This window comes from Panthera tigris, chromosome D2 (genome assembly GCF_018350195.1).
Source record: "Panthera tigris isolate Pti1 chromosome D2, P.tigris_Pti1_mat1.1, whole genome shotgun sequence".
In the NCBI taxonomy this organism is placed as follows: domain Eukaryota; kingdom Metazoa; phylum Chordata; class Mammalia; order Carnivora; family Felidae; genus Panthera; species Panthera tigris.
In genome coordinates this window covers 68,907,678-68,932,952 of record NC_056670.1, presented here as the reverse complement: position 1 = coordinate 68,932,952, position 25,275 = coordinate 68,907,678, and the positions used below count along the sequence as shown (strand labels likewise).

Genomic DNA, 25,275 nt, shown 5'->3' with positions numbered 1-25,275 from the left:
ATGTGCCTGGCAACTGTCACCACCTCCCCAAAACCATTCCTTCCAGGGCCCATCTCTGTGGCAAGAAAGGTTATGCCTGACTTCAACTAAATGTTATTTTCACCTTATAAAACACTGTGAATCCTCGGACAGTGCTTTCTGCTTTGCTCTCAGAGAGGATTTTCTACCTGTCTGGATATCTGTACAGGAGTTTGTTGAAAGTCTATGCTTAGGCGGCACTTTATTTCTCTTTCACTTGGATTTCCCCCCCGTATTTGTTTCAGCTGTTTGCACAATGTGGTGGGGAGCTGTAGAAAATTCTTTGAGGGAGGAAGTAGGGGATAAAAAAGGTCTAGAAGAAAATTAGGAGGTGTAAGACATACAAGTACAATAGACACAACGCAAAGCAGAAGATGTTAATGCCTTGTAGGAATAAATGACTGTGAAGAATCAGACCGAAGACAGATCATTTCTGGCTGAGAGACTGATAAAGGCTTGATGGACAGAGCGGTATTCCAGGTGAGATACAGAGTACAGATAAAAGTTTATCTAGAATATTCTGAAGATACTATCTGTTGTTTTTACTTACCCAGTTTCTATTCCCCTTTCTAGTAAAAGTTCCTGAATTTTTCTGAGGAAACTAGGCTTTGTCTATTCTCAGACCGAGTGTCCACCCCCTGCATGAGGTCCCAGGTCTAAAATGACAAATCCTAGATCAATGGGATTTTTACCCAACCAGAGCGAAACTAGAACCAGGAAGACTCCATGCTATGACTCCTATTGGAACTAGTGAGGGGAAAAATGGCTACGTTCAATGAGTGTCGCTGAGAGGGCTGGCAAAAACTGTCTCTATAAGAGAGACCCGTGCACAAGACAGCCAGGCTGAGAGATGGAGAGAGCAAGACCCAGTCCTGACACTGCTATCAGAACCTTAGATTCCACTGTGTTTGAAGTTGCTTCTGCCCTTGAACCATTAAGATGTATGTGGTATATGTTTCCTTTTTGTGGCTTATGGCTAGCTTGATCTGGGTTTCTGTCACTTTCATCCAGAAGATTCTTGACTATAATAGGTGAGAAAAGGAGGATATCCAGGTAGAAGTAACAGAAAAAACAAAGATATAGGATAGGTGAATAACCGGTTAGGGCTAGTTTTGGAGATGGGAGGTAATTAACTTCAGTAGAGACATGGGTCTATGCAACAGGAGTAAAGGCAAAGGAAGCGAGAATGTTCACTGAAAGACCTTCGGGGTTAGACTAAGGAGGACATGGGTCAGTGGGCAGTGGGGAACCGCAGGAGATTTCTAGGCAGAAAGGAAGCAGTGCTAGTTTTGCACTCTGCAAGATAAACTGGCCGACGGTATTTAGAAGAACCTAAGAAGGGGAGAAGAAGCATAGGGACCGACCAAGAGGCTCCCTTCTCTAAATAGTCCAAAGAGAGGGAAGGATTGAGCGCAGAGGATCTCTCTGCTCTGAGCAGTACCCTAGCGCTCTGGAGTGGTTCAAGCAGCACTGCCCGGTGACGGTCACAGACTGGGGGGTGGGGGGAGAGCGGGAGCACCAGCACTGAGACAGGCATAGTTTTATTTCTATTATTACTAAGTTTTAATTTTATAACAATTATTTGGGAGGTCTGGCAGTGGAAAAAACGATAGTTTAAACATATCCATTGGAAATTCACTGACCTAAAATAACTACTAATTATCACGTTGATTTCAGAGTTTGCCCCCAGGCTTTTTTCTTTCTTTTCTTTCTTTTTTTTTTTTTTTTTAGCAATGATGATGATGACAACAAACATTTTTGCATTTATTGAGCCCTTACTATGTAACAGACACTGTTGTGTGTACTTTACATGTATTGACTCATTTAACGCTCATAACAATTTGTGAGATAGGGACTGTTGTCTTCCTTCTTTTATAGAGGGGGAAACTGAGGCATAGAGAGTGGATTCTTGTCAAAGGTTCATAGCTAGAAAGTGGCAGGTCCAGTGTGGCCACAGAGCGTACCCCTTATCCATTGAGGCATATGCCTCTTGATGCAAATGCAGGAATTTCGTTTTGAATAGTCAAACAAAACCAGATTGCTTTCTCCAGTGAGGATAAGGCCCCAGAGATATAAGGTGAGATATATGACAAATTTCCTCGCAATGATACTTGCAGAATACTGGAGGTAAGGGAGATTATAGATTCATCTCTAGTTAAGGCCCCACAGTCTGTGGTCAAAAATAAAATAATCTTAAAGGACTCCTCAAAAACACACCCCCCTTGGACGCCATTGGTACACAACAGCTTCCCTGTCTACAAACACCAGGCCCATCTTAGCTGGTGGGGTCTGGTGGGGTTTGTTCACTGCTTTCTGCTCATCTAGCAAGGCTGTCTGACTATCTGTGAGCAACAGCTGGAAAAAACAGAGAGAGACAGAGCGTGAACAGGGGAGGGGCCGAGAGACGGGGAGACACAGAATCCGAAGCAGGCTCCAGGCTCTGAGCTGTCAGCAGAGAGCCCGACACGGGGCTTGAACTCACAAACCACGAGATCATGACCTGAGCCGAAGTTGGACGCCCAACCGAGGGAGCCACCCAGGCGCCCCTCTTTAAGAAAAAATTTGTTTACTAAACAAACATTTTTTTTTTTTTTTTTTGTATTTCAATTGCTTACAGATCTTGTGTTGGTATTTCTGGTATGCTTACCCTTATGGATCATTTTGATAGTACATTTAAATTTTCCAGATGTTTTACCTGTCATTCTACCAAGCAACAAAACCATGTTTAAAATGAAAATGTGACAGCGATAGTAGGTGGCAATTACTCCCCAGACTGGCTCCAAAGTAGTTCTAACAAAAAAATACATGTAATAAATAATAACACATGAATAGTGCTTGCTAGGCCAACAGCATTTAACACTACCTGGTTTGTGTAGCTTATAGATTAGTTACAAAAGGCCTCTCACCAGTTACATGCTTTAACAAGTTACTACATGCATTCTGGAAGAATAAGCAAGAATTCACTGTTTGAAGGAAACATTGTTTTTATTTTTTAAATTCAAAAAAATTGAAAAAAATTAAAATAGTAGAGGCACACACAGGGAGCGGGTGGGAGAGAGGAAATTATTTGATATTAAGGTAATCATATAGAAAAAGATGTTTTAAAACTATTACATATGCCATTTCTTTTTGTAAGCCTTTTGTCAGCCAACATAAACTTGTAGAGTGCCCTCCAAATTTATGTCAAAGGAGATCTCAAATTATAACTGTTGTATTCCCAAGATACTTTTAGAAACAAATATACTGTTACCAATAAATTATTCACTCTTCAGAGGTAAAAAAAACAAAAACAAAAAAAACCCCCAAAAAGCCAGAATCATGATGTCTTTTGTTTTCTGACTGAAAATGTCAAAAACTGCTATTTTTATTTTCACTGATTGCCCACTCTGTTTGCTCTTTGACTTCCCAGTCAAATGTACAGGAAATAATACACACACAAACGTGCATATACGTGCAAGTTTATGAAGAGCAACATCTAAGCCTCTCAGTGTTATTTGTGACACCTCAAGACAACCCCAGTTGCAATAATCACATTTTGTGAGAGTCCGTGAAAAATTCATTTCTTCGGCTCCAGTCACCACACGAATAGCCATTTGTTTCATGACCATTTTCGTTATTATCTGGATAGCACTTTATTTAAAACTCTGTCTATAGGGTCAGGAAATGAGCCGTTTGTCCCTAGCCAGCTCTCTATCTTCTGTCAAGACAGAAGAAAAATTACTTTCCAGGAAATCAGCTATATCTGTGTTCTGATGTCAAGTTTCACTATCATAATTTTGAATGGGCCAATTTTCTCCTTTGCGTTCTCCTTTTTGGTAATATAGCAACGTTACAGGAAGAACAATTTATTTATTTATTTTAGTTGAATCAGCTGCTGCTTCACTAAACTAGGTATGCCTCAGTGTTTTTTGCCTGGTTAGTTCCTTTCAAAGCTTGTTTATGATTCTATAAATCTCCTACCTCTCTAAACTTTTGAAACGTACTGGTTTTATAGCTAGTTAGATGATATTTTCTATTGGTTATTTGTTTCCCTGGCACCCTTTTTAACGACCAGTAAGCATTCGCTGGAGTTAAGGAATCCTCAGAAGTTTCCTTGAGAAGGAGGTAGTTCTAGGAATTCCCACAGTACGGATTCTCCAGCAGGACTGAGGGCAAGGATCGAATTGGTTTCATCTGAGGATTCCCCAAGGCTTTGTTTCCAGGTGTTAAGTATTTACTGAGGAAGTGAATAAGCAGAAAGGAGAAAGGAAGGAAAGCAGGAAGGGAGAGAGAAAAGAAGGAAATAGATTTTTTTTTTTTTTACCTCATGTGATGGTAATAAAACATTAAAAAAGCATGAATGGTGGTGGCTGTCACTTACTCATTTTTACTTCCCTATCTGCTTTCAGTCCGTCTTGCAGATAACCAGGTGGGTTTATATACAGACTTTGACATTGACGGAACATCGGTCTCACCTGTCTTCACCACAGGCTAAACAAAACAAAATGACCCAAATGAGGGGCAAAGGCCATCATTCTGTATATGGAACGTTACCGTTCCATACAGAATTGAAAGCAACTTAATTTAAAAAAAATAAAAATAATCAGCAACCTTTCCTCTAAATAAATTAATTCCTTGGTTTAGTATGTTAGTAGAATATTCTCGGTCATACACAATTCATCACATGCAAATAAATAAGCTCGTGTTATCTGGAGGTGGATGCCGACACTGCACGAGGAGCACGTTCATTCCCTTTACACACTTGTGAAGGTGACAGATGGGCGCGTGGCTTGGTATTACACCTTAACTTAAACGCAACTGCTGACGCACAACGTCGCGATGTGGTTTTGGTAACAGAATGTGATTTCTCTCTCTGAATTAAAATCTCACCAGTGCTGGAAGGGAAGTAAGTCCCTGCGAATGGGAGGGATGTAACAGAGGAAGCAAAATCAGAGTATTCAATAAGAGACTTGGGGACATAAAAGCTGGTCCCATGTCTCTAGAGACTGTTTTTCCAGGGAATAATAAAAATAATGGAGTGAAGAAGTTGATCAAACATTTCTGCCTTTTCCCAAGACCAAAATAAACCGTATATCAGGTGGGATAAGTAATTAGGAACCAAACAAAACCACCATCTGCCTTTGGTTCCCCAGAGACTCAGTGAAGGTACAGCATTAAGAGTATCTGGATCCCTTGGCTGATACCAAGATCCTAGCTGAGTCTTGTAAAAAACACGATCGCTGCTATGCACAGGAGGGCCTCAGAGTTTCCTTGGCTCATCACAGCAAGGTGACGTCCACCTGAAGATTTTTATTTCTATTCACTCTCTAGACAGATCCCAAAAGGAGATGAGTCAGTGATGGACTGAGTTTACCTACAAAGAGGACCCCAAGTGGGTTTCGGAGGAGTAATTTCCCTCTGTAGGCTTATGAAACAGGCGCGTTAGTATGACTGTCCTACAGAAAGCCCAGTCAAAGGTTGCAGGATGTCTGCGCTTCACCCTCTCTAAATGACTTGCAAATTTATTCAAACACAATATGAGGAGATGCTTTATTTGCTGAAATAACTGTCTGCAGTGTCCTGCACAAAAGGGTGAGGTACATCAAGCAGAAACATGGACAGAAATACATTGGTTCAGAAACTCATAAATCCTTATTTGAATCTGCCAACCTGAAAGCCACGTAGAGCCCGCAGAAACTATTTTTCCTAAATGCTACATCTGATTAAGCCATACCATTAAATGACAGCTGAACTTTAACATTAATATGATATTATTTAAATAACCGCATGATTTTTTTTACACTAAAAATGATGAATGATTTCTGGACGGCTCAATTGACATAAACTCTTTAATGAGATTTGACAAAATGGAGACATAGGCAGAATACTCGTTACAGCTCACATCGCAGGGGCCCTCCCAGGGAAGCAATAGAGGATTTTTTTTTCCTTTTTTTCATTTTTATTGTCTATAGGCACTGAACCCTTCCTCTCAATTGCCACTTCTCTGTGGATTTTGCGTTTTTCTAGGTCATTTATGTATTACTCTTAAGCAGAGGATTCAGTGGCTTATGGTGCTGAATTGGGACTGTGCCTGCAGGAAAATCAGGGGCCTGTGGAGTTAGGCCAGTGTTGGTTTGGAGTGTCCCAGGAACTTCAGGCTCAAGACCTATCAGCCTGATGGAGACCAAGCAACCCTACGACTGGGTCTTGTGCTGTCCATCACGAACACAGCAAACACACTTCTAGCGAATTCTTACGTACAGATACATGATCAGAGAAGACTTTCCTTTCTCTAAATTAGTTGTCTCTATAGTGTCCATGCTAAAGGATTTCTTCTTTAAAATTCCAATTAAGCTGTTGTGGAGCGATTCTCAACCTTTCTCATTCACACTGCGAGCTACAGTTCTAAACCGAAGGCTGTGCTAGATGATAACCTTCCTTGGTAGATTCCGAACGTAAGAAAATGCCATGCTAAATACACCTACGTAAAAAATGTCTCTGACTTTCAGAACAGTGAAAACACATTTCTCACTCCCCTCCCCCAGAAACATAGAATATAGAATATTACCCATATTCATTCACTTATTTCCGCATACTCTCCTGAATGTTTTCCATCAGTTGAAGGTTAGTCGCACACATAAAACATTAACATCTGTTCGCGCGCACATGTGAATTCATATTATTCAGATAATCTTTAAATTGTAAACATCATCTTTAAGTATATACACGATTGAAATGTTTCCCCAAACAGTGTCTCTTAAAAAAGAAATGAAAACAAGGCAACAGGGAGAGAGCAAAGCTAATACCAAGTGTGCTCATGATACTGGCAGGCCCGCATTCCTTCTAGGAGAAGGAGGCTATTGAAACAGAAAATAAAATCAGTCTGCTCCTGCCATGGGGACTTCCTCAGGCTATGAAAAAGTACTTCATGTCTAACCCTAATTTTTTCCATAGCTTGAGGTAAACCCCCTAGCTCAAACCTTCTCTCTAATCTAAGTTACTCAGTATGTGTCCCTGTCCAAACAAGAGTTAATATCAGTGCTCTGTCATTTCAAAAGGGTCTTGACACAGGGTACTAAGAGCAGAGGCTCACATGCCTGGAAAGTGCCCAGTTGCAACTAGATGAAAAACACAGTTTCAAAAAAGGGAGAGAGAGGAAGATAGGTCCCTACCTTGCTCTTACCTTCGCAACATCCCCGTCAGGACCCTGGAGCTTTTCCCCAAGTTAGCATCTGTTTCTCGAAGCTAGAAGGAGAAAAGCAGCATTAAAACAAAACAAAGTGAGACTTCATGTAGTTGGATTGTATCGAAAGTGCACTGGCAAGCAGGAGTTTTTCTCACGGATGAAAATCCAATTAATGAAAAAATACTTAAATACACTAAAATACACCTTGTTACCTACACAGTCTCTGAAAATTCTTTGATTTAGAAAATTACATGTAATAGATAATCCCAGGAGCTTTAAGCTGGATACTTGAACTGGCTATAAAAGCAAATGTCTTGCAGGCTGATAAAGTTGAATAAACATCTGGTAATTAAAATCCAATTTCGAATGTGCAAAGTCCTACAAATATAAACGGTAACGAAATGAACTAAGTGAAGATGAGACATCATTATGTTTACAGCTTTCACCCTGAAAGACTTGACATACTCCAAAATCTCCCTCATGACCTTCTCAGTTATAGAGCTAAATAAAATATCTACCTGGGGGCATTCTGGGATGGGGAAAGAAAGAGCATATTCTTTCTCCATTGCACACTCTTTTTTCTCTTCTCTTACTCGACATCCCTCATCCACCCTTGCCTTTTTTATACACACTTGCATTTATGTCACTGTTACTGTCTATGCATGTGCCTTCTATGCCTTATTATTTACTGAACTTCTGAAAAAAACGGTATCACTTTTACTTACTCGTTCACGTGCTCGCTGTATCTTTTCTCTGTCGTGACTGAGGTTTTCCAACATCTCCTGGCCAATTTGCTCTATGGAAAAGGAAAGTTGGGTGACGAAAGGCAACTTTGGGTATAAGTGGGAACAACCCCCAGAAGTACCAAAATGGCAGCAGGCCCAGAGTTAATGTTCAATAACTGTACATTACATACTGGATGCATAGTTCAATTCATGTACTTGAAAAATATTTAGAAAGTATTTAATAAATTTACCTGTATATCTTAGATATGATTAGATAGGATTTACAATTCAACCTATAGAACATAACCAAAAAGGTGGTGACGATTGAGGTGATATGTCTTGCAGAAGGCCACCTCGGCATATTTGTTATCCACCGAGATGGAGAGCCCAGGTTCGGTGGTCTTCCTATCATTTTATCAACATGGAATCTAATCTTTGGTTTTGCAGGTTATAACTAATGTTGATGATTCTACTCTACCTCCCCAGCTTTATTATTGCACTGCTTTGCATAGGTAAGTGAAACTCCATTTAGAACAATCTGATTTTAATGTATTTGCCCCACGTGCACAGTCCTTGTTCTCTCAACTACTTCAGCTTATTGTCAGTGGAACTCTCTCCAGGCTTCTACTCTCTGGGAGCAAGAGCTCCTTTAGCATGTTCTCAGCCGCTGTGGATACTTGAGTCACGATGAGGTGCACTTCACACATGGTTGAGGAGCTGTGTGAAGCTCAAGCTGCAGACAGAACTCCCATTTATACAGGAATAGGCAGGTTAGAACATTCGTTAAGAAGCACACTGCTGAGCTCCAACGAGGTTTTCCTCTGCCATGATCATCCCATTTGGTTGGCACTGGTTGGCTCTCCTCCTTTGACAAGACTGTAGGTATGTCCTAACCTGACAAATATGCAGCTGCCTTGAATAATTTCTTTTCCAGACTCATTCTCCATCACCTGGGAGGTACCTTAGTCTATAACAGAAGAATGACAAATCTGACTCCCTTGTAATGTTGGCAACCCACCTGACTCCTACATTCTGACAATCACATACCCATATTTCCTTTTTTTTTTCTTTTGTATTGTCTTTTCTCTTTACCCATAACCTATAACAACAGTTATCTCTGGCTTATAAATTTGTTGAGACACTCATTAAGAATCTATTACAGTGATAGCAAATAATTTAATAAAATCATTAGGAAATCACCATGGTAGTTATTTGGCTCAGCTATGTACATTAGCCAACTTTTTAGAGGGACATCCTAAAAAACTGTGGAGCAGTGGTTAGACCATATTGAGAGCTTGGGCTGGGAACTCACACTGCTCGAGCCTAATCCCCAGTGCTGACCTTGCATACATCACCTAACCTCGTTGTGCTTTGGTTCTTCATCTCTAAAATGGAAGGAAGATCATTTTATGTCATGGGGCTATGTCATGGCAAAGGTTAAATAATTCAGCTAAATTATTTAATACAGTGACTGGCCTATAATAATAAGCATTTACTGAATGATGATGATTGATATTAAAAAAACCAATGGACTGTTATCAGCTGGGCCCCCTCCAATCTTAGGTCTACCACAAACCACTTGAACTGGGTATCACAAGATAAAATATCTGTCCTACATTTCTCACAAAATTGTTGTAATAGTCAAATGAAATTAACCTAAGTAAAAATGTTTTGAAAGCCATACGATACCATACAAATGCATGTCATAGTATAATACATGGGAATCAATGCACTCAATGAAAAATCATAAAGTTCCTACTCTGTGCCAGGTGTAGATGCTGGGGACATGGGCAGTAAAGGAGATCAAGTTCTGCACTCATGAACTTTTGTGTTACGAGTGAAGATTTGGCAGCTAAAGGGCAAATACTACACTAGAGTTTGTATTTCGTGGCACACCAGAAAAAGGACTGTATATTCATTTTTTAAATGTTTATTTATTTTGAGAGAGAGAGGAGCATGTGCATGTGCACAAGCTGGGGAGGTGCAGAGAGAGAGAGAGAGAGAGAGAGAGAGAGAGAGAGAATCACAAGCAGGCTCCACGCTGTAAGCAAAAAATCCGACTTGGGGCTGGATCTCACGAACTGTGAGATCACGTCCTGAGCCAAAATCAAGAGTCGACACTTAACCAGCTGAGCCACCAAGGCACCTCTGTATATTCCTTTCATGACAGAAAATCCAAGTAATAAAAAATGCTTAAATTCAATAGCATAAATATATTTTTGATACCTATACAAACTCTGAAAATTCTTTCCAGTATAGTGTCTTCCTATTATAGTATTTCTTCTCAGATAGATGTTAGCTTTTCATTGATTCCATTCAATTGACACTTAAAGTAAATTGGATCAGATATGTGGCTCCCGGTAGAGGCACAGTAAAAGTGGAAGATGATACCAATAATAAAGAAGGAAAAAACATTGGAGCTAACTTTTTCCTTTTTTTGCATATGAACTACAATATTCAATTCTGTTATACTATTAAGTGTTGCATTGAAATCCTTTAATAGAATTTAGCAATTTTAACTCACTTTAACTAAAAATCTCAAATATCTATGGACACCATCAATACCTTAATCATTTTAGCAAAATACTACTTACGTAATATTTTCTCCTATCAAGATTAATGGCATTATAATATATAATTTCAAACAAATAGGAAATAGGTTATTATCATGTGTCTGTCACCAGCATAATGTTTCCAGTAAGTGTTTGTGGAAGGAAGCGATGAGCAATTGAAAAAAAGTACATGGATGGAGTATATAAAGTGCACGAAAGGTTTGCGATATTCTTGCTCTCAAATCTCTGGCTTATAAATTTGTTGTGTGTGGCATCGGAGAAGTCAACATTGGAATGAATGTAGGTAACAGATCCACAATTCTATCAGGTTTGCTAGGGGAAAAATTATTCTGAATGGATCCACAGTCCGCTACTGAAGGAATCAACAAAACAAGGTAAAGAGCTCAGGCCTTATTCACGAGCTGTTAAATCACTCCCTCAACTCTCCTTGTCTCCTGGGAAATATCTCAGCATCCGAAGTCTTAACCCATCTGGCAAGAGAAGAGACACTGGCAAGACTGCACACATCTTGGTCTTAATACACAGGTACCGTCCATTTGTTGGAAACAGAATTCTGTTTTTCATTTCTTACTTGCTACCTTCAATTTTATTTATTTTATGTTTATTTACATATTTTGAGAGAAACAGTGACAGTGTGAGTGGGGGAGGGGCAGAAAGGGAGACAGAGAATCTCAAGCAGGCTCTGCACTGTTAGCATGGAGCCTGACTCAGGGCTTGAACTCATGAAACCATGAGATTATGACCTGAGCCGAAACCAAGAGTCAGATGCTTAACCAACTAAACCACCCAGGCGCCCCACTACCTTCAATTTTAATGCCCCAATAAAGAAAAGTCCAGGCCAGGCACATTAGAAATGCCCACGCTTATAGAATGAAAGGAAAAATTCAAGCAAAGTGATGTACGGTTTCTTCATTATGTGTTCTCCTACCCCAGTCAAAGCAAGACAAAGATGGAAAGGATTATTCTTATTTTTAAAAATTTTTAAATTAAAAAATTTTGAAGTTTATTTATTTTTGAGAGAGAGAGGGAGAGGGAGAGTGAGCATGAGCAAAGGAGGGGCAGAGAGAGAGAGAGAGAGAGAGAGAGAGACAGAGAGAGAGGGAGAGAGGGAGAGAGGGAGAGAGGGAGAGAGGGAGAGAGGGAGAGAGAGAAAGAAAGAGAGAGAGAGAGAGAGAGAGAGAGAATCCCAAGCAGGATCCATGCTGTCAGCGCAGAGCCCGACATGGGGCTCGACCTCGTGAACATGACCTGAGCTGAAGTCAAGAGTCTGACACTAAACTGACTGAGCCACCCAGGCACCTTGGGAAAGGATTATTTTTAAAGTAATTTTTTAAACTATCTTGGTCGGAATAGTATTAGACATTTAGGGATTATTTTCTTAAAAAATTAGTAACACTGTTAGGTTTACTTTTCTTGAAAAATTTGACTGAAGATACAAGCATTCACCAAAACTCTAATAAAGAAAGGGCACAAGCTTATAGGCCTAAACAAGTGCAGATCTGATATTCCCAGTCTATGGTTTTCAGTCCTTGAAACTTTCATAGTGCCTTTAGAATGGGAATAGCCACGCTGCCTCTACTGAGATAACTTGAGAAATCATAAATTTTATAAATACTGCACCTGTTGACTGTGAGGATGTTCTTGAGAGTAAGAAAAAATGGGAAGCATAAAGAAAAATAAAAACTGATGCCACATGCTGGAATTCTAACATGTCAATATGAGCATGACAAATGAATTCCTGGAAAGAAAAGTGCCTTTCCTCCTCTTCTATCCTGTCCACAGCGGTCCTGGGAATTATCCTGGGAGTGTGGCATTCAAACTTACAAAGTGAGTTTTTGTTTTCAGAATTATCCAGAATGAATCATGTCCTTGGTCTATGGCCCCTTTTATTGGATTACAAACTGCAAAATGTGTTCTGGCTAACACTTCCTCTGTTTTTCAGTATATTTGGGGTGGGGTTGGGAGATATACACCGGGCATTCTACACTTTCCTGCCTCATGAGGGAAGAGGCAGGCAGGAAACTACAAATCTAGCAAGATACTTCCTGAAGGCCTGGTCTGGCATCACAAAAGATAAGACTTAGTTTGAGGAACCCATACCATGAAAAGCATCATTACTCTTCATTCCAAATAATAATGCCACCTGTACTATCATAAGACTGGCAATGGACAAACTTTAAAAAATAATTATTGGACTTGTATTTTGGAGATGGGCTGATTAAAATATTCTTATATGAAGGCAGAATTGACTCACATCATGGTATGGTATAAACATGACTGAAAGGGAAGGAGCTGCAGATGTAATTCATCAGAAAATGTTCCACTGATAAATTCAAAATACTAAAAAAAATTTTAGTCATTATGCTACAAGCAGTACACTCGCCAGAAAAAAAAAATGATCATTTTTCATCACACTTACATTTAACTCTCTTGTAGCAAACTTTATTAAGGATGTTGTTTCCAGCAAATTATTTTAAAAAGTGAAGACATCCAGTTGAGCTTACTTTAAAGAACTAAGATAAGGTAAGGTTATTTTCTGGTACTCAAAACTTCATTAGCAATTTCAGTAACAGGTAGAAGGCATTCATAATTATCCAGCTATTGTGGGCATATGGGGACTTCACTAAAATGCAGGACTGCATAGAAATACTGTAAAAGAACTATTTTCTGGAGCACGTGTTTTCATATGCACACTGCAGAGCACCAACCAGACAATTGAAAAACACAAAGTAATGTTTCCCAATAACTTGGAGTACTGAAATTTGGACCTGACTTTGGAAATTCTGGCCACCGAGTCTGATAAGAGCAAAAACTTACTGCTTTGGGAGAGCAAAGGAAGTCACACATAGTTTCCCAGGAGGGAGTAGCTCATGGGGTGGTTACTGACTCCGGTATCATGCCCTGAGTGTGTAGGTTATCCTTGGTATTGATGTCACTCAGATAGGTATAGTCTTTTAAATTCCTGACACCTGAAAAGGTAAGGAATCTTACCTTACCTTACCTTACATGATCTTTCATTATTTGACAATTCAAGACGTGTGAGGAACTTCTGCCTCCAGTTAGGATGTAGAAAGATGTAAATGACTCTCACAGAAACAAGAAAAGTCAGACAAAATAATCACCATTGTTGAATGGGCAAGCCCAATGTATGCAAGGAAGCTTTGATAGAGTCTAGAGAGAAACAAGCATCTCATATGTAAGTAAAGAGCAATGGCAATGTTCATACCTATGGTGAGTGCCTGATTTAAGTACAGGACTGCCAGGGAGAGACTGTTCAGGAATGAAGAGAAATCATTCCAAAATTATATGAAAATGTCGGTGTGTGAGACAGCATGAAACCTAGATGAGCTGTAGACACAAAACCAAATTGCTTGGTCTGGTAATTCTCCAATCTCCAAATATGCCAAGGAAGGGGCATTACAGGAGGGACTGATTAGTAAAAAGAAACATCACATATTCCCACGTATTCTTGTGGTGCTTGTATTCTGAGACACCGTCAGAGTTAAGCCCAAATGTGAACCAAAAATATGGGAAACTGCAGACCAACTTACTCCCAGATCAAATACCGATAATATTAAACAACAACAACAACGACAAAGAGCTTAGACACAGGTTGGGGATGTACTAACCTCAGATGAGTACAATCTAATTCGAGATTCAGCTCAGCATCAACTCAATTTTAGAAAGAATCTGATCAATCCACTGATCAAATATAAGATAAAATGCCTTCAGAGAAAAATGAATTCATGATGTTTGTATTTCAGACTCTACTGTACTTTTTTATACTATGTCTAGAATACTATACACATTCCAAAGCATGAAAAAAAAATAAATAAAAAGGGTGGAAAAGAGAATAATAAAGTGAAAATACAGCCTATGGAAGTAGACCAACAGATGGCTTAGTTATTAGAGTTAGCAGATAAAGATTTTAAAACAAGTATCATAATAGTGTTCAAAACTATATTGGAAAATATAAGCATAATAGGTGAACAGATGGTTTTTTTCAGGAAAGAAGTGGAAACTCTAAAAAAGAACAAAACGGGGCGCTTGGGTGGCTCAGTCGGTTAAGCGTCTGACTTCGGCTCAGGTCATGATCTCACAGTTTGTGGGTTCGAGCCCCAAGTCCAGCTCTGTGCTGACAGCTCAGGGCCTGGAGCCTGCTTCAGATTCTGTGTCTCCCTCTATTCTCAGCCCCTCTCTCACTTGTGCTCCCTCCCTCTCTCTCTCAAAAATAAATAAGCGTTAAAAAAATTTTTTTTTAAGGGAACAAAATGAAATTCGAGAATAAAAAGATATAGCATCTGAAGCCAATTCACTGGATGGACCAGAATATCGTTCACTATACAAGAAAAGAGTCATTGAACTTGAAGACAGGTTAATAGAACTTATCCAGAGCATCAACAATTTGTGTGCTAATAACAGGTCGTCTTCTATACATACAATCAGACTCCCAGAAAAAGAGATTCCCCTCTGGGGAACAACAGGATGCAAGCATTATTTGAAGAAATAACCGTCAAAACTTTTCAAACTTTATTATAAAAAAAGTCAATCCACAGATCAAAGTAGTTCAACAAGCTCTGAGCAAGATAAATACAAAGAAAACCATACCTAGTCACATCATAGTCAAATTTCCCAAAACTCAAGATAAATAAAAAAATCTGAAAAGCAGCCAAAGGAAAGAACAAGACGACACGTGGGAGGGCAGTGGGAAGAATGGGGGCTGGATTTTCATCAGAAAACGATGCACGAAGATAATGGAGCAGCTTCCCAAGTGTGTGGGGGAAAAAAGCCATCCTACTCTTCTGCACTAGTGAGAATGTCCCTTAAAAGTAAGGTTCAATAAAATTAAGTTCAGATCATTTAAAACTGAGAGAATCATCCAGAAGCACTGAGCTACAAGAAATGTGAAGGGAAATTCTTCAGGCTGAAGGGAAATGACAGTGGATGGAAATTTGGATCTACAGAATTCAGATCCAAATAAAGTAAAAATAATAACAACATATGTAGAATTAAATATTGAAAACCAGAGCACAAAGGATGGAGAGTAGGTAAACAGAAGTATACCGCTGAATGGTTTTTAAGTTATATGTGAAGTGGCGTATTTATTCAAGGTAGACTGATAATGGTAATCCCCAAGCTTCTCTGTCCAGTATAGTACCCACGAGCCACATGGAGCTACTTAAATACTAAAATTAAATAAAATTTAGGGGCCCCTGGGTGGCTCAGTCAGTTAAGCGTCCGACTTCGGCTCAGGTCATGACCTCTCAGTTCACAAGTTCGAGCCCCACATCGGGCTCTGTGTTGACAGCTCAGAGCCTGGAGCCTGCTTCAGATTCTGTGTCTCCCCCTCTCTCTACCCCGCTCCCACTTGTGCTCTGTCTCTCTCTCTCTCTCTCTCTCTCTCTCTCTCTCAAAAATAAATAAAAAACATTAAAATTTTTTTAATTTTAAAAAATGAAATAAATTTAAAATTCAGTTCCTCTGTAGCACTTGTCACATTTCAAGTGCTCAGTAACCACATGTGGCTAACGGCTGTTATATTGGAGAATATGGAAATACCATCCCTGGAAGGGTGTTCAAATTCCCCTTGTCTTTAAGACCCACTTAAAAGAAAATAAAGAAGAATCCATTTGAACTTTAATTTAGGTAAAACACTTCCCTTCTCTGGGCCTCAGTTTCCTTAAATGTAAAATGACAGTCTTAACCTAGTTCATTTGCAATGCCCCTTCTGGCTCTAAAATATTAGAACTCAGTAACTCTATAAAACCTTAATGCCTCCTTTTCTCTCTAGAGCATGTAAACCAACTGAAGTACAAGGGCCAAATCAGGCCCACAGATATATTCCCATCCCCTGAACACCCCCGCTCTGGCAGTGTTAAAAAAACACACAAAACGAGAAACAGTCAAACCTAAATGCTTTTAAGCAAGGCATATACTCTCCAGATTGACCGAGTCTATAACACTGGACTGCTTCATACAGTAGCCTGCTGGGCCTCTGGGGACTTTTGAATTTACTATGTAATATAAAATATTTACAAGCACTTGGATGATGACATTATTACAGAAAATTATACATTCATATAAACCAAAGATAAACTTAGGCACTCTTAGTAGAAATACAGCAAAGGAGTGTGCATGGCCCAGGTTTCTTTTTCAGCAATTACGATTTAATATTGCCTCCTTAGTGGGGGAGTATAGATTCTATTTTGCTTGAAGATGACCAAATCTAGGGTCGCCTGGGTGGCTTAGTTGGTTAAGTATCCGACTTTGGCTCATGTCATGATCTCACGGTTCATGAGTTCCAACCCCGTCTTGGGGCCTGTGCTGACAGTGTGGAGCCTGAAGCCTACTTTGGATTCTGTGTGTGTGTGTGTGTGTGTGTGTGTGTGTGTGTGTGTGTCTGCCCCTCCCCCCTCACGTGCTCGCCGTCTCTCTCTCTCTCAAAAATAAACATTAAAAAAAATTTAAAAAGGTGATCAAATCTATCATTAAGCAATTAAAAAATCATCAGTGCTACTTTCGTCGAAGTCATAGTAGCGGAACCTCCCCTCAGTTACCTGGTTTGCTGCAGATAATTAACAAACACTATTCCCAGAGCCCTCAGACATCAGTCAATGAAGGTGTGCCACCAATAATGATGCTCTGGAATGAGCAGGTACTATGTAAACTGAACTTGTTAAACAAAAGGAGCCATGTTAATTACAACTCCATTCAAAAAAGAGAATGAATCTGTTCTGTTCTATGAAACAAGACCAGAGCAGCAGGAAGGACATCCCTTTTTCACAATTCAATAAAGAATGTAAAAGCCAGGAGATGAAGCAGCAGAAAACCCGAATGGGCAAAATTGTCAAAGCACATTCCAAAGGCTCACTTGTGGAATTTGCCAAACATGTATTTACTTAGCAGACAAGAGAGACCTGTTCAACATCATCCAGATCTCCAGGTGGAATGAATTACTCACTCTAAAAAACAAAAAACAAAACAACACCCAAAAAGTAGAGTAAACTATGACAAGTGACTAGAAAGTAAGTAGAAAGCCTCTTTAGAAATCATTACGGGCAGAGTTAATCACTATCTATACCCTTTGTGAACTATATACACGTCTATCGTTGAATGTATAACATTCTAATTATCTGCTTATTCAGAAGTCACTATTGGGTACACTAAAGAAGTTGTTCAGCCAGCAAACAAACATGTTTTGCTTTTAGGAATCACTGCGTAAGCACTTCTGAACTGGTTAGCAACAAAACATTTTTTTTTTTAAACAGGAGATTTCATATAAAAAGCTGGCCTTCTCATTTCTTTTGAAATTTGGAATCTGTGGCAACACTGAGTCCCCATTCCCACAGGGTAAACAGGCTGGAATTGAGATACGGCTGTCTCCTGGAGAAGAGCCAGGTACTATGGAGTTTGCTACATCCCCATCTGACCTACTTCACTCAGTTATGTGCCTCCTTTGCTGCTATAGAATCTGAGTTTGTGACTCCTCGCTTCTATGTTCTTCTTTCCCCATTACCTTATAAACTCCTTTAAAGATGAGGCTGTTTCTTATTCCTCTTAGTCTAAAGCAGCTGCTCAGAAGATGTTTGTTCATGGGAGCTGCTGAGCTGGAAAATACAGTCACCTTCTATAAATTTACAGCAACAGAAATACAGATTTTTAGAAAAAACATGAGTCTTGTAAGTAATTGCACAGATGAGAAAAGGAGGGTGCAGGGATTCAGGGTGGGGATCAGCCGTCATGCTGCTAATTATCAACAGAGCTACAACTGTGACCCAAGCCTCCTGAGTCCTATGTCACTGATCTTTGTGGCAAAATGAATTTGTTTGTTTGTTTATTTAAAGTGTCCAGTTCAAAATGCATTACAATGTGGGTGATAAGGAACTCTAATACTTTAGTACACTTTTAAAATGTCAGTGCCCCTGGGTGATCTATAGAATTGTTGAATAATTATATTGTACACCTGAAACTAATATAACACTCTATGTTAACTATCCTGGAATTAAAAAAAAAAAAAACAAGCAAAAAATAAAATAAAATGTCAGTGCCCAAGAAAGGCCTTTCCAATAATTTGGGCAAGAGTGGGACAGAATACAGTCTGCATACTTCTCAAATATTCCCCTGAAAGAACCACAGCACTCTACAGAGAAATATGCTGTGATTTCATGGTCTTGATTGAAATACTTTCTGTTCTTTACAAATTATACAAACAGCAAAAGAAGTATTATAATTACCCAAATCTTTTAGCTTTAGTAGATTGTTGTATATTCCGTATATTTTTGTTCTTTTAAAATATAAGGGGCCAATTCTCATACAGAATCATAAACTGTCTATCTCACTGACCCCTTTCTCCCTTCCCTATTCACATTGGCAAGTGAATTTGTTATTCTTAACAAATGAATCCGGGAGGTGGAAAATTTAATACATTTAGATTGTTCATTCTTGCTCTGAAAAGCAGGAAATTGGGAGATGACATTCCAACCTCCCCCCCTCACACACCTACACCCTCACAAGTGTACATTCATGGAAGAAAACATATTTACTTGGCTTCAGACCTATGTTCAGAGCATAAGAGGAGAACACTTCACTCACTGTTCTAGAACGGAATCAGAGGCAGATAAAATCACTGAAGCTCAATAGTCATATGTGGATAAAAGATGATACTAAAGTTTTTGGCCTTGCCATTCCTTTTCTTGATATATTTTTTTCTGGACTTAATTCCATTCTTAATACGAACTGAAGCTAGAAGGGGGAAATGGCCTAAAGGATGGAATCACTTACCTCCTTTTGATTTGGATACGTCAATATGTAAACATATGATTAATAGACACACATAGCTTGGGATCCTCAAGATTAAATACTAAAAATTATTTAAATCACATCAATTTGAAATAAGAACTGGCTTCTCTCACTTCCCTTAATGTTTCCAAGGTTCATTCATGTTGTAGCAGGTATCACTTCTTTTTACGGTTGAATAATATTCCATTGTACAGATAAACCACATTTTGTTAATCCATTCATCAGTCTGGATATTTTGGTTGTTTCTACCTTTTAGCTATTGTGAATAGTGCTGCTATGAGCACGCATGTACAAGATTTTCTAGGCATAGCTGTTCTGGGTATATGCCTAGGAGAGGAATTATTGGACTATATGGTAATTCTGAGCTTGACCTTTTGAGAAACCACAAAACTGTTTTCCATGGTGCCTGCACCAATTCGCATTCACACCAGCAATGCATGAGGGCCTCAATTTCTCCTTGGCCACACTTACTATTCTCCATTTTTAAAACTTATAGCCTCCCTAGTAGGTGTGAAGTAGCATCTCATTGTGGTTTTGAAGGTACTTCCCTAATGACTAATGATGTTGAGCATCTTTTCATGTGGCTATTGGCCATTTGTGGATCTTTCTTTGATAAATGTCTACTCAGGTCCTTTGTCCATTTTTAACTTGGCTTGTCTTTTTGTTGTGGAAGCTGTCAGAGTGTTTTGTATATTCTGGATACTAGACCCCTCTCAGATATGTGATGTGTAAATATATTTTCTTATTGTGTAGGTTGTCGTTTCACTCTCTTGATAGTATCTTTTGATGTTCAAAAGTTTTAAACTTGAGTGAAGTGCAATTTATCTGTTTGTTGTTGTTGTCATTGCTCGTGCTTTTGGTCCTATCTAAGAATCCATTGCCAAATCCAGGCCCCAAAGATTTATCCGTACGTTTTCTTCTAAGAGTTTCATAGCTCTGGTTCTCCCACTTAGGTCTTTGATCCATTTTGATTTAATTTTTGTTCCTGGTATGAGGGAGGAGGCTGCGGAACTATTTTTGATTCACACTACAATTCAGCATTCATCTGGAAAACGTTACCTTCTTCTTATATATCTCAAATATTTTTATCAAATCGAACTTATACCCTAACTCAGTGTTATATTTTATACAATACTTTTTCATATGTTGACCCTTCTGAGCATGCTGAAAGCAGACACAGGTTAAAACAGGAGGAGGGAGCATGGATATATTGGCTAAATGGAAAAAGCAAGTTACTGAACCTGAAGTAGCACAGGACAGTGGGTACAGGCAGTGATTAGGCCTTGAACGTGAATGCTGCTGAATTTTAGTATTAAGAAACACAAAATATTGACCTAAAATCCTCGATCAACCTTCAAGAAATATCAGGCAGGAAATCCTGGTGGAAGTTTACGGGGAAAGACTGAGAAAGTGAGAAGACTGATATTAAAAGTTGGCTGAGAAATTAAAGAAACGATTCAAGTTTGGAAATAAAATTTCAGAGGGGTGAAATTAGTCTCTTTAATTTTCGACAAAATGTCGTTTCTGCTACCCACATGTCTAGTGTGAGAGACAAGTCTACAGACATACACCATACGGGCTGCCACTCTGATACCAAACACTTGGAAGATACTATTAATCAATCACATTGCCCCTGAATATGCCTTGTAACTACCCCTCTCTTCGCAACGCTCCAGGCAATCAGCTCCAATTGATTAGAGTGGGCACAGGGGATAAGACCTATCTGCTATCCTGGATCTATATAGCATTGGGGTCTTTCTTCAATTGACAACAGAGAATGCCCACTTTTCAGCTTTCAGCTAGTGCTCTCTTTCTTGAATTTTCTGCCATTTCTTTCTTTCAAAAGCCTGAGGGTGATGACTGAAATGCAGAGGGGATAGTCAATGACAATCTAGTAGCATGCTTCTTTGTTTCTGGACTAGACCTATTTATGGAACTTTTAATAAACAGAGTTGTGTAGGCCTCATTCTAGGCTGATTAAATTAGAATCCCTGGAAATGGGGTCCAGATATGCATATTCCTAAAAATTTCTGGGAGTCGTGTGAAACTCTTTGTCAAGGACTTCTAGCCTTTATTCCTCAACATTCTCTAGTACTACATATCTGGCTCCGATATAAATCTTTACCATTTCAACTCTGGGTCTTTGGTGCTCATAAGATTTATTTAGGAAATTATGAAAAAGGAATATTTCTATACTGTTTTAATCAAGCTGATTTCAACTATAGGATTCATCACATTTCTTTGTCTTAAAAACCACCCCCACACTTCCTTCCCTTTCTGATTAAAACAAATTTTTTTTTTTTTTTGACGGTACAGGAAATAACTAATTTTGTACTATGGAACAATATAAGCTATGTAATCCAACATATTTTCTTCTTTGGTCTGAATCCTAAGAAGCTCTGGGTGAGTTGAATCCTTAATTATAGGGCATTTCTCTAGAATTTCTTCATGGGGCAAACCTCTCCTCCACCCTCTGCCCCCACCTAAATCGGCCCTTTAATTCTTGGCTTCTGTCTTCTGTCCTCAGTTAATTTTTTCTGCTCTTGATATACTTGTCTGATCTTTTATTGTAAGACATTTCTTTTTGTGAACGTAGATGGGGCATAGGTCAATCAATGAAAGTAGTCATGTTGTTAAAACAAATTCCGGGGTCCTGCACCCACAGTTTCTGATTCAGTAGGTTTGAGGTGGGGCCCAACAAGTTGCCTTTCCAACAAATCCTCAGATGATGCTGATGCTGCTGGTCCCCTGAGACTATGTTGTGAGAGCAACTATTCTAGAGTAGAACTCTGCGAGGGCCCTTCAGCCAGTTGAGCCCATGGCCTGTTTTTGTAAATAAAGTTTAATTGGAACACACACAAACACACAGAAGTAATCCAGAGCAATCTACAGAGGACTCTATAATCTAAGGGGGAGAATTTAGACTATATCATAAAGAAGACAAAAAGACAGAGCCGTTTCATTCCTGAATAACTCCAAGCAGAAGGGCCTTGAATTTTAGACATTGACATTTAGAGTGGTAGAAATTAATGAAACTCAAGGTAATCAGTGAGCAAAAAAAAGGATGGGTGATTTTATGGAATATTATAGCAGAGTTTTAAGGTGATATGACCTCAGTATTATTTCTCAACTTGAGATGTATAGCTGATAAAGATCCAAACTGAGCTTAAATTATTGTCTTCCTATATATATATATATATATATATATATATATATATATATATATATATATATAAAGATATATGAGAGAGCTAAAGATTTCTTAATATTTATGCTATCCTTCTGACATTAAAGAAAAGGCTAAATAAATATGGATTTTGATAATCTAGCTCATCAGATGGTAACTGCTGGTCAATGTCAGGTGAAGAACAGTAGAGAATCATTCAATTTTGTAAACTGAAATATCAGTTTGACCTTAGAAGGACAGTATGTTCAGAAACATGCACTTAGAGACTTCTTTTAGTGAAACTCCTAAAAAAGATACTTTACTATTGTTTGCCTTTCTTAGCAAGCGCTATGGCATTGGGAGTTTCTAAAATGTAGAATAAAACAAAGCCACTGTTGGTTCTAAATACAACAGAGAATTTATGAGGCTTCATTGGCAAGGCTGTATATTGAACTTATTAGCATAATTCTAAGTAGAATTTTTAATGATATCTCAATAGGCTCTGTTAGGGAACCACTAAAATTGAGTGCTTTACCAAACTTCAGTGTAAGAGTATTAACAAGTTGAGATAGGACTTTTCTGAGGGAAAAAAGGCATGCAGGCTTGAACCCTTGGTGATGGAAAATGACTTCATTCATTCAATATATACCCAACAAAAGTTTATTGCTTACAGGCTGTGTGTAAAATACTGCAATGAATGTTTCCCTCCAGGGAGAGTTTTTTATTTTGGGCCACTGTTTATTGACTGCTTCACTGAATGCCAGACACTGTGCTAAGCACCTGACAGATACTGCATTAAATCTTCACAAACAGCAGATGAAACAGATTATTATTAACCCCTTCTAAAGACAAGGAATCTGAGGCTCAGGGAGGTTAAGTCATTTGCCATGGCTGGCCAGTATTCAAAACCCATCCCGGCATCACTTGGTAAGAATTAACCCTTTTGAAACTAGACTTAGAAAAAACAAAAGAAAATAAAACCAAAAAAAGAAACCACCCATGTCTGATTGATCCTCAAGTGGATGGTTGTGGCCAGTGGCACACATACACTTTCACCACCCCATAAAAGGCCAACATCACAGGAATCCTGGCCGAAGCAATATGGAGCAACACTTTGGACAAACACAGAACAAAAAAGGAAGCTAGACATTTTATGACTTCCTGAATGTCATAAATCAATTATGAGGATGAGAATATAAGGAAAAATAAAAATATATATATTTAAAATGACTCCTAGCCAAATGAAAGAAAAGCAAGATGGGTTTTCTAAGGCCCAAGAACCACACAGATTACGGTCAACTTCCCAGCTGGCTTCTTTTTCCAACTCTTTCCTTTACCCTCAATATCAGAGTTTCCAGTCCCTCTCCAGCACTGTGTGCATTTTGTTCTTTGTGAGACATGCAGTGACTGCACGCTCACTGAGGCAATATTGGCTACCACGTAAAGGCCATTCGTTTCTGAGGACTGAATTATCTCTCTGGTCTGTTTTCACCACCCATTTGCACTTGGGAATATCTTCATGGCGTTATTCATGAAGGTGGTAGGCTTTGATTTCGGGGGGGGGAACGTTATCTACACTGAAGTGCAGACATTGTTCTAAGTGAGCACCAGCTCAACCACACTCCTGAGCCCCTTACATATCAGCTCTGATTCACAGAGTTGGTGGGATTTTTTTCCACCTGAAGCAAAGAAACATCCATCACTACAGAATTCTCAAAATTCTACTACACCCCACTGTAAACATCCAGCTAGGAGTCATGGCAATTTCTAAATGGCCAGAAATCAGGGTTCTAAGGAGGTTTCAGGAAATATACCAAGTAATAGTCCTGTTGCTAAAAACCTCCCTTTGATGAAGCAGGAATGGAAAAAGTGGACCTTCCCAACTCTTTTTCAACCTTTTCTTTCTTGAAGAAACCATTCTTGGAAATGGGAAGTCCAAAGTCCATTTATTTTTTTCCGTGGTATAAGTCTGCTATCAAACAATTATTATTACTACTACTATTATTATTTTAATATGGACATCTATTTCATCAAAAAGAAACAGATTATTAACTATAAGAGCGGTTACTCCATTAAGAGGATGCCAATATCTTTTCTACCCAATTTACACATTGAGATACTACAAATTATTTTGCATGATTATAATCTCATCCGAAAGTCATCTAATGGGCCACTTAAGCACCAAGGAATTCTGAAGTCAGGGCTGCTCCCCTGTGTCGACCTTCTAGAGCTACGGAGGACATCATCCTAAATATAGCGGAGCACAACAGACGACTGGCCTTGAATGTTGCTTCGGTCACAGAGCAGCGCTTAAAAAATGATGTTTAATATAAAGAGAAGAAACATGGGTTAGAAAGTCAAGCTTAGCGGAAACACAAGAAAATATCTTCTATGTATTTAATGTAAGCCAAACTTCAGGAAATAGTAAGGGCTATTTTTAGTTTTGGAAATCTTCACTGGGAGGACATATTTAATGTGAAGGCTTTTTCTTTTGTAGCCATATTTGAATTTACAGAGACAATACTTGAAGAGGATTATAAGAACACATCTAAAACCTCTTCTAGCAGAGAGTGTTATATATATATATATCTGTATCCCCCCACCGTGTGCAGCATGTTGCAGAGCCCATAGTAGGCACTAAGTAAATAGTATACGTGATGCCATGTAATAAGCCACACTTCAAATTACTGGTACCAATCCAGTTTTGGGGACCAATACACCTTGAGAACCCAGATGATGCCAAAACATAATGAAATTTCTTTTTTTTTTCCCCCCACACAAACAGAAAGCTCATGAAGCTGGTGAACAGCTCAGTAACCTAAAAAATGG

General features: G+C 39.0%; 1 protein-coding gene across 9 annotated transcripts in view; it reads right to left on the bottom strand.

The window, feature by feature from the left end:
- Window positions 1-25,275, bottom strand: part of VTI1A (vesicle transport through interaction with t-SNAREs 1A) — a 356,388-nt gene that overhangs the window by 141,957 nt on the left and 189,156 nt on the right. For 6 of the 9 annotated variants that reach the window (XM_015539822.2, XM_015539823.2, XM_042960386.1 and 3 more), the window contains 2 exons: window positions 7,909-7,979; window positions 7,181-7,242 (listed from right to left, as the gene is read on the bottom strand). In XM_015539822.2, coding sequence (XP_015395308.1) covers window positions 7,181-7,242; window positions 7,909-7,979 — 133 coding nt within the window. Of the gene's footprint in view, window positions 1-4,372; window positions 4,489-7,169; window positions 7,243-7,908; window positions 7,980-25,275 lie in introns of those variants that run through there. The other 3 variants (XM_007087174.3, XM_015539827.2, XM_042960389.1) reach the window with 2 other exon arrangements.